This window comes from Squalius cephalus, assembly GCF_949319135.1.
Source record: "Squalius cephalus genome assembly, chromosome: 6".
NCBI lineage: Eukaryota > Metazoa > Chordata > Actinopteri > Cypriniformes > Leuciscidae > Squalius > Squalius cephalus.
In genome coordinates this window covers 4,285,808-4,296,008 of record NC_137127.1, presented here as the reverse complement: position 1 = coordinate 4,296,008, position 10,201 = coordinate 4,285,808, and the positions used below count along the sequence as shown (strand labels likewise).

The 10,201-nt window shown below is 40.5% G+C and overlaps 1 protein-coding gene across 2 annotated transcripts in view; it reads left to right on the top strand.

The window, feature by feature from the left end:
- Positions 1–812: 812 nt before the first annotated feature.
- plch1 (phospholipase C, eta 1) overlaps positions 813–10,201 on the top strand; it is a gene marked incomplete at its 5' end in the record, with an annotated part of 69,545 nt that continues 60,156 nt past the window's right edge. Inside the window, one exon of one of the 2 annotated variants that reach the window (XM_079873888.1) lies at positions 813–910. In XM_079873888.1, the coding sequence (XP_079730014.1) occupies positions 832–910 (79 nt within the window). Of the gene's footprint in view, positions 911–5,251; positions 5,580–10,201 lie in introns of those variants that run through there. The other variant, XM_079873889.1, reaches the window with a different exon arrangement.

The window sequence follows — 10,201 nt, the reverse complement described above, 5'->3', positions numbered from 1 at the left end:
GCTGTTACACTACATCAACAGCTCAGGAGAATGACATGGAAGAGAAGAGATGGTTGAATAAAGTCGTTATTTTTGTTTGTTTTTTGCGCACAAAAAGTATTCTCGTCGCTTGATAAACTTAAGGTTGAGCCACTGTAGTCACTTGGACTATTTTAACGATGTCTTCACTAACGTTCCGGGCCGGCAAGTTTCAATAACACAGAAGCCTGTGGAGGAGTGAGCCAGCTCTCAGATTTAATCAAAAATATATTAATTTGTGTTCCGAAGATGAACGAAAGTCTTACGGGGTTGGAAAACATGAGGGAGAGTAATTACTGACAGAATTTTCATTTTTGGGTAAACTAACCCTTTAATAACAGCTTATCGTTTCACACCTTTATTGTATTCTGCATTTATAATTGTAATGGATTTATAATTGTAGTGGATGTGCGTTAAACTACCTCAGGGCACCTTCATTCCTCTCAAAGATCTTTCCACCCATCACACATACACACTCCGTCTCATTCTTGTTTCTCTCTCTCTCTGTCTCCACAATCTCTTTTGTAATCCCATCAGTACAATCAGTGTTGAAACTGCAGGACTGCACCTGTCATTTCCAATCAGCGTGTTTAGTGTCTGACGATATGTTAGACTTGTGTGTGTGTGATCAGGCTTCAAACTGAACATCGACCTCTAGCACATGCATGGGTCAAAACATTTACAGTCACATGAGTGTCATCATGCATATTCTAATAAACATGTAATACTGTTTGATAAGCCATATTGTATATGTAATAACATCTATGTATTCTCTATTACAGATATTTCTCTCTATCCTTCCTGGATCCCATCATGAGTTACAGGAAGATGGACAAGCACGGAAGCCCACAGTATTGCCGTCATTTTCTGACTGACAACAGCATCTTCCATGGTAGGTATGATGGATATATTGCAATGCTGTATCGTCATACAGAACTAAATCAGACTCTTCATGGTCATTTGAGGATAAAATGAGCTCTGGTCCAAATCTCAGGAAATGTAAAAGGTGATCTTTGATTGCTTGACCGTCAAATGCAACTGGGACTGGTATACACAAGGTGGTGCTGTCTCTCACATCACGAGGATGATAAAGCGCTGAAGTGTTTGGGAATTGCCTACGGTACACAAAGGAAAAGGAGATCAGTCCTCGTTGACTTGATGGCATTTGTTTAAATGGGACTGTGTCCCCAAGGCCACATCACTGAACCCAAACCTGACAGCTTGACAGAAATATTACAACAGTTCCTTCTACAAATAGCTACAGATGGTTTGAAGAATTAAAGAATTTGTCCAGCATGCTTACATACAGATTGGAGAGATGGGAGAAGAGGAGGGAATATTGAAAGATGTGCTGAGAGCCTGGAAATAAACTCTAGTTATTAAACGCCTCAGATCTTTGTACGTCGATCAGATGCTTAAATGGTTTGCATGCAAATTAGCTTTATTGTGGTTTAACCAAGAAAGTTCAGATAATGTATAGATGGTCTGATTGTTTTTTTGGTGACTTTTCGTGTCATTTTTTTTAAATCATGTTAGGATTTTCAGACCTTCAAGAAAATTTAATGAATATAATAATATATTTTCCCATGAAAGTTAATAACATTTTGAAATGTCATGGAGCTTCTATAGATTAATACACTACTGTTCAAAAGCCTGAGATCTGAGATTTGTAAAATGTTTTTTTTTTTTTTAAATCAAGATTCTTTGATAAGAATCCTTTGAAAGTTAAAAACAAGAACCATATATATATGGTTATATAATGTAATCCATTTATAAGCAACAATTGTAACAAGTGTTATCCTTAAAATATTTTGCTGATGGATGGTACATTAGAAGATTGAGTTTATATATATATATATTGGGTTTGCTTTAGCTATAATCTCTCTGCACAGTATATGTACATCACCAAGTTTACTGTACAGTGACCCGTTTCGAGATCATTATAATCTGTGTAAATGCTTAAGTAGGCCTACCATACCCATATTCCAGTGCCATATATTGACCAGAGCGAGATGCAGTCGTGTGGTGGCATGCGATGTGTTTATTCCTCTGAGAGAGACAGGATTGTTGTCTAGTGTCTGGGCAGTTGATGCATGATGTGAACTGCAGACGTCTGTCTGTCTGACTCTGAAGGGAGCTTTTGTCTGGCTCTTGCTGAAATGCTGCAGTCATTTACCCTCTTTCTTTAAACGTTTTCGCTGCTCCTGCAGCCAGAGATAGATCAACCTGCCTGGAAAATAAAAAAGCAAGTGATTTAATCTTATGAAACCTGTGTTTTCTTCCCAATTCCACAGGTCCTTCTTTATATTGCATTGGTTTCCAGTTTCTCCCTCTCAGACTGTGTCTCTCGCTCTCGCTGTTTCATTGTCATTCGCTTGCACATTTCTCTCAGATGACTAGTGCAATTCTAGATGAAGGACTGAGGAGATGGGAATAAAAGAGAAAAACATGAGTAAAGATTAAGTGAAAATCGAGTTAAAGTGGATTATTGGAAAATGCTAGAGGTATTATGTGAATCAGGTAGTGTATAATAAAAGCGAGAGCTGCTTGTGTCGTGTGTCAGTGTATAAATTGATTAGTGCTAAGATTCCCCCAGTAATGCATGGCCAGCCCAATCTGCCACTCAATACATGAATAGAGCAGGTCGGGAAACCTAACATTGTCCTGACATAACATTTTTCACATTGATCGGATCAGCTTTATTCCAAACCACTTTACGGCTCTGTGAACACCTGCATCACTCACATATATCGGGATCCACTACAATCTATTCCTGGGAATTTGATTGGTTATTTTAGACTATTTGATTCTCAGTTGTTCTTTGACGTTTAGCACTTTAAGGGCAGTAACACACACACACTGACACACACACACAGTCTGGAGATGGGAAGCATATTCGGCTTATTTACATGCTGTGAATATGAAACCCTCTAAGGAATCGGCGATGAGATCCAGACTTGCTTTATTTCCATCTGTCACTGATGTGGCGTGATGGATGAGTGTGACGGAGGCTTCAGCGGCGCGCTCGCCAGTTGAAACACTGAGTGAGCATGGTCAGCTTGGTACATCACTGAGCATATTTAAAGTGCCCCATTATGCTTTTTGGAATATTACCTTTCATGCAGTGTGTAATATGGCTGTTTGTGAATGTAAAAGGTCTGCAAAGTGCACAACAAATAAAGTTATTGTCTCCTAGAAGAAAAGAATCGATTCAATGTCTACTTTGCCCCGCCCTCGAACACTAGTTGTAGCTGAGAAGCAACATGTCGTGTTGCCAATATGTCGAGAAGATGCTGTTTTTACACTGCGAATCCACTTTGCGTGCACTTCCTAAGGATGAGGACTCGTGTTTGAATTAATGCGGTAAAAACAACGCCATCGTTACTGTTCGTATTACTGTGTATACAAGCTCTGAGGAAGAGCTGAAATTCACATATGGTAACAAGCATTTAGTTTCTGACATACACCAATCACAACAGACTGGAGCATCTGACCAATCAGATCAGAGTAGACCAATCACAGACAGACTGGGCCATCTGACCAATCAGATCAGAGCAGACCAATCACAGACAGAGTGGGCCATCTGACCAATCAGAGCAGAGTAGACCAATCACAGACAGACTGGAGCATCTGACCAATCAGAGCAGAGTAGACCAATCACAACAGACTGGAACATCTGACCAATCAGAGCAGAGTAGACCAATCACAACAGACTGGAACATCTGACCAATCAGAGCAGAGTAGACCAATCACAACAGACTGGAGCATCTGACCAATCAGAGCAGAGGAGACTCTTGGAAAGGCGGGGTTTAGAAAGACCAAATCCTTTATCAAATTAAAGTGTTATTTGGCATTGGATGCATGTAAACCTAATGTAGGAAACATGTAAAACAAATTAGGAATGTTTACAATAGCATAATAGGGGCGTATTAACAGCCATTTTAGTGTGGATAGAGGTGATGGTGGAGATGGAAGCTGCTCCTGTTGTGCTGCCATGATGGGATCCTTAGCAGATGTAAACAGTTCAATGGAATAAATGGGATACAACCGTAATCATTGATTTTTAAGTTTGTCAGATATTACGGCAAATGTAATTACTGTGAAAAGGAGCCGTTAAAAGAATAGAAAAACATTCTGCCATTATTTACACACCAGTATGAGTAAGTAATGACAGGATATTTTTGGGTGAACTGTGCTTTTAAGTCAAGCATTGGAAAGAAATGTTTATCTCTTTTATTGACAGTTATGGTAATTGTGTAATGCAGTGCCATTATGTGTTGATGTGTAATTCATATGTCTCTCACATCATATTTCCTCTCACTGTCACAGCATCATTCTAGCACATAGATTGAGAAATGCATTATGACTTATTAATCTTTTAGAAACCGTCCGCTTAATAGCTCTGAAGCGTGCGTCAATGCGCATTCATCTGTAATGATGTGATGAGAAAGTTCATTTATTATCACAGAAACGTGAGTTAAAACTAAATCAGATGGTATTTTAATCTTTTGTTTCTCAAATACCTGCAAATAGGGTGATGTCAATTAAACTAGGACATGTTTTATAACACTCTACAAAATGTTGGGTTGTTTCAACCCATGTTTGAGTCAGATATGGACAAACCCAACTGTTGGTTTATTTTTTTTAATAAAATAGTTTTTTTTTTTTTAACCCAAACATGGATTAAAAAACAACCCAGCATTTTTTTTGTGTGTGAATTCACTGTCAAAAAGTGACCCAGTTTGCCTTACATTTAGCTGAAGAACATCAAATACAAGCCAAAGTCAGTCATATATTCACTCTCATGTTGTTCCAAGCTGGAATGACTTTCTTTCTTTTCTGTGATAGAAAAGGAGAAGTGGAGCAGAATGACAGTCTTAGACACCATTATTTGGAAAAAGAGGTAATGGAAGTGAATGATGCCTGAGTGAGCAATCTCTATGACAGAAAGAACGGCATACGGGTTTTGAAGGACTTGAGGAAACAGGATTTTTGTGTTAACTATCCACTTTAACTTCTAGACAAAATGACATGCGCCTCAGGTGAACCACGACTCCTCAGTAATGTGCGTTTAGTTTGAATTATAAGAAAGTCCGACCCCTTAATCGCCTTCCTAACACCCACCTCCCCTCATATTCCCTCCTCCCTCGAGCATGAGAATAATATGTGCCGAAAAGAAGCGCGTGCAGAGATCAGAGTCACTGTGCATGAGGCGGAACGAGCGCGAGTGAGAGAAGAGGAGCGCGCGCGCGCCTCACTGAGATTGTTGGAGAGCTCCTTTCCGCGCGCTTTCATTACATGCATCAAATGGATTTATTTAAATGATTTCTTTAAGATGCACAGTCAGGAACTGATTATTAAAACGTAACTGCATTGGAAATTCCCGATGAAGGGTGTGATATTACAGATATGTTTAATGGAAGAGTGCAGTGACACCTGCATTCCGAAGCGCGCGTCTTGTGTTCTGATCGCCGCACAGATTCGGTCTTAATGCAGTGTTTACCTGTTATCAACTATAATGGCGGAGCTGGAAGTTTTAAAAAATATCAGTTTTGAGAAGGGTGAGTCATGCATTACGCTGTTGAAATATCAGTCACATAATTGATTTATTTTCTGGCATGTGTGCACGTTATGCAATTGCGCCCTCGGCATTAAGGCACTTTATTCAGTCTAACCAATTAGATGATTGATTAAGTCTCATATGATGCAACTAAACATGACAAATGTAGCCCGTGTGTTTGTGCTGGTCTTGGGTTTGTGCATGCTGTCTGAGAGGAGCTGTCCAGGGTTCTGCATCGGAATGCTGTTCCTCTGTGGGAAGCCGCTCCAAAACACGAATCTACAGGCTTTGGCTAATTGAATGTTTGCCATCTATTTAGCTCCCAAGCTGTGAAACTTAATGCTCTGATTTTATAATTGACGTTCTGTCTCTTTGTGAGACTAATTGTATTAAAACCATTACGCTCCACCATGAAGAGCGTTTCCATCTGTATTTTTGGAGCAGTAAAATGGAATGGGATTTTTACCCCAGCCTTGAAAGTCTTCTTTATTAGAATGGGGTTTTAGGTATCTGACAGCGATTCTGGTATTACTAAATAGTAATTATATAAAATCCAATCAAAGATGTAATACTCACATACACAGATTTATGTTTTGCGTCTTGCTTTAGACACCAGCAGTTCTAAATCATTTCAAAACCAAGTCAATATTGGTTGTGTAGTGTTACATTTGAGGACTATTGTAATATCCCTGGCTATTATTGCACCAGCCTGAGATGATATGATGCTTGATATAATGAACCGTAAAGGTGTTTATGAAGGAGTGAACCCTTCCTTTGGTGCTTTTCTGCAATTTTTGTAACCCGAAGTTACTTAAATGATTCCTTTGGAGACTTTGGCGAAGGATTCTCTTTGATAGGCAATATTATGCCAACAGGTTGCTCTCGTACAGTTTGGGAGTTCATGTATGTTTTTGACTGCAGTGACTGTTTGCTACTCCCCCGCAAAGAGAAAATAGGTCTTTCATGTAAAAAATGTGCTTTTCCTCTCAGATAAGGATGATTCACTGCAGTATTCCTTTTATTTTCAGACCTCACCTACGTACATCCTTTCCTTTCATTTCCTTTCCTTTCCTAACATAAGTTCTGTAAACTAAAAAAAATGTTTTTATTTGTGGATCCAAACTACCATGATAGTGACACAAAACTTGCTTAGTTTGTCTTGTGTATCAGTTTGTTGAGCAAACTGAGATGGTTATATAGTGTTACTTTAATACACCAAAACAATCAGAGAAATGGAAGAAACTTCACCAAGGAGAACACTAATCACGCTAACAGTGAAACAACTTTTACAGCAAAATATAATCCAAAACACTACATTAAGCTAAAACATCTATTAACGAACATTTAAGTCATCATAAGTCCACGTGTTTTGACCAAAAACACGAATTATTCAAGTGCAATCAATTATTCAGTGATCAAACTGAGCATGCTCAGCAGCCGTTACCACCAAACTTTACATCGCAAGTTCTTGTTGTTTAATATTTGCAGTTGCTTATGCTAAACTATGGTGTAAACATTGATTTTATTTATTTTCTTTGTTGTCATCTTTTTTACATTCAATAGTTCATTCATCTTAATAGATTTAGATTTCGTCTAACAATTTTTTTCAGTGTTTGCTGTCATTGCTCCCTGCCTTTCCTCCATTCTGTCTGTGTAGATTTGAGTGTAATTTTGTAAATTAAAGGTGCAGTTAGCAATTTCTGAGAAACATATTTGAAATCAACCCAAACAAACACGCCCCTCCCTTCATTGCTCCGCCCCTGAAATGCATGAACATGCATGTCTCTTTTTCATAGCTGAAGCCAAGCAAAATAAAGCGAAGATGATGAACGAACGACAAGGAAGAACAAAAAATAAACAAGAGTATATACAAGCAAGTGTTGGTTGTTGGTTGCCAGCAGCTCCAGAGAAACAACGACACTGAAAACTGTCCTGTTACTACAGCTAACATTACAACAACAGCATATTTTGTTCCTGTGAAACATAGCAAAACCAGTATTACTCACGTAGTAGTAGCAGTACCACGCATGTTTTCAGGCCTTCCCGCTTCGGTCCCTCCAGTGCTGGAGAGCTTTACTAATATTAACTCAGGTCCTAAAGCTCTTGCCTGATCATAACCCTTCTTTTTCCAGTGATATTCCTCTGACATTTTCTCTTTTGTAATGTCTCTCAGCCATCTCTCTTTCTACAGTCTTCAAATCTCCCTCTTGCTCACTCACTCTCTCCTCCCCCATCATGAGTGGACACGCCCCCTACTGCTGATTGGCTCACTCTCTCTCCTCCCCCATCATGAGTGGACACGCCCCCTACTGCTGTTTAGCTCACTCTCTCTCTTCCCCATCATGAATGGACACGCCCCCTACTGCTGTTTAGCTCACTCTCTCTCCTCCCTCATCATGAGTGGACACGCCCCCTACTGCTGTTTAGCTCACTCTCTCTCCTCCCCCATCATGAATGGACACGCCCCCTACTGCTGTTTAGCTCACTCTCTCTCCTCCCTCATCATGAGTGGACACGCCCCCTACTGCTGTTTAGCTCACTCTCTCTCCTCCCCATCATGAATGGACACGCCCCCTACTGCTGTTTAGCTCACTCTCTCTCCTCCCCCATCATGAATGGACACGCCCCCTACTGCTGTTTAGCTCACTCTCTCTCCTCCCCCATCATGAGTGGACACGCCCCCTACTGCTGTTTAGCTCACTCTCTCTCCTCCCCCATCATGAGTGGACACGCCCCCTACTGCGGTTTAGCTCACTCTCTCTCCTCCCTCATCATGAGTTGACACGCCCCCTACTGCTGATTGGCTCACTCTCTCTCTCCTCCCCATCATGAGTGGACACGCCCCCTACTGCTGATTGGCTCACTCTCTCTCTCCTCCCCCATCATGAGTGGACACGCCAACTACTGCTGATTGGCTCACTCTCTCTCCTCCCCCATCATGAGTGGACACGCCCCCTACTGCTGTTTAGCTCACTCTCTCTCCTCCCTCATCATGAGTTGACACGCCCCCTACTGCTGATTGGCTCACTCTCTCTCTCCTCCCCCATCATGAGTGGACACGCCCCCTACTGCTGATTGACTGCAATTGTGTTGTGCTGCTCGGTTCGATGCACTTTTAACAAGCGCACTTACTGCACCTTTAATTATCCATTAACTTGAAATAAAAGTAAACCAAGAGATTGTTTTTGGGATGTGCAGTAGCCCCATTTCTGTTTTATGTAAGCCATCAAGAGTAGTGAGCTCAAGATAATGGACAAGATTTTTCATTTAGATGTTGAATGTAGCCATAGGCCTCCCACTCTATAACCTAATAAGCTTCAGTTGCACAACAAGCACAATTAGAGCCAAGCTGGAGGTACATTTCCATTCAATGCATCTCCATGGCCATTCTCTCTGAGGTGGAAGAGATTAGACAGTTCACAGGGGTACTCGTTTCTGTTCTGTGAGATATCCGTATCAGCTCTGCTCCATCCTTGGGCTGGTTAAAGGGAAATGGCAAAGGGGAGGGGCTTCCCCAATTGGCCCAATACCTTCCTGAGCATCTCCCCGAACGCCAGCCTGCCTAACAGTGCTTCTTTGATGTCAATACTAGGGAATGCTGTCAGAGCAGCAGTCATGAATATATTAAGATTCTGCACAGTTATTTTGGCTCTGATGGATTGTGGGAGCTCAGTGGGGTTCCTGTTGAAAGCATGGTAGTACAGAATGAGTAAAGGCAGTTATATCAGTTGCGTCTAATTAAGACAGAGAAGATGCGATAAGTGGTTGTTTTCTTTGTTTGGATCCACCATTTGGTGCGTGAATGTTGAGGATCTGCCTTCTCTCAAGGGTGCTCTGCAAGGAGCCAGTTTCCAATAGTGTCCACAAGGGTGCTATCGCTCTTTAATTAGTTCCCATATACTCCCACAAGATGTACCCTTCTGAATACCCTGACAAGTTTTCACAATAATAGAAGAAATAAAATCTTATATTTGGCACTTCTATAAAAAAAGAGCACACTGCTGTTAAAGGTATAGGTCACCCAAAAATGAAAATTCATTAGATTTTTTTTTTTCAGTAATTTTCCCTCTCTTATGTTGCTCTTTACCCATTTGACTTACTTTCTTCCATGGAACAGAGAAGGTGACTTTAGATTTTTTTAAATATATAAAGAGAGAGCTGGTATTGCTCCTGGTGGTCATGACATGGGAAATCAAATTTGCATTGATTTTTTTGACAAATAAGAGGTCTTTGTAACTGCAAGTTTCACATCTTAAAACATCCTCCTCCTCATTATAAACAAAGAATTTATTTAATCAAGCTCCAAAAATGGTTCATGTGGATTTTGTGGGATTTGTGATGCCACATGTGCAAATAAATTTGCATATGCCCGCCTCCAGAGCAAGACATCGACGAAGAGTTAAACATCATTGCACTATAGGCCCCGCCCACTGGCGTTCAGTCGTTTAACGTTTGCCTTTTGCCTACACTGGATGTGAGCGTCACGTCAAAAGCAAATAGAACCCATTATAATCACTGATGCTGTCTACACTGATAAAGTATACAGATGTGCGTTTAGTTTCTGACGTACGTCATAATGCTTTTGTAAATGACTGTTTTATATGTATAATATTTTCAGAATGA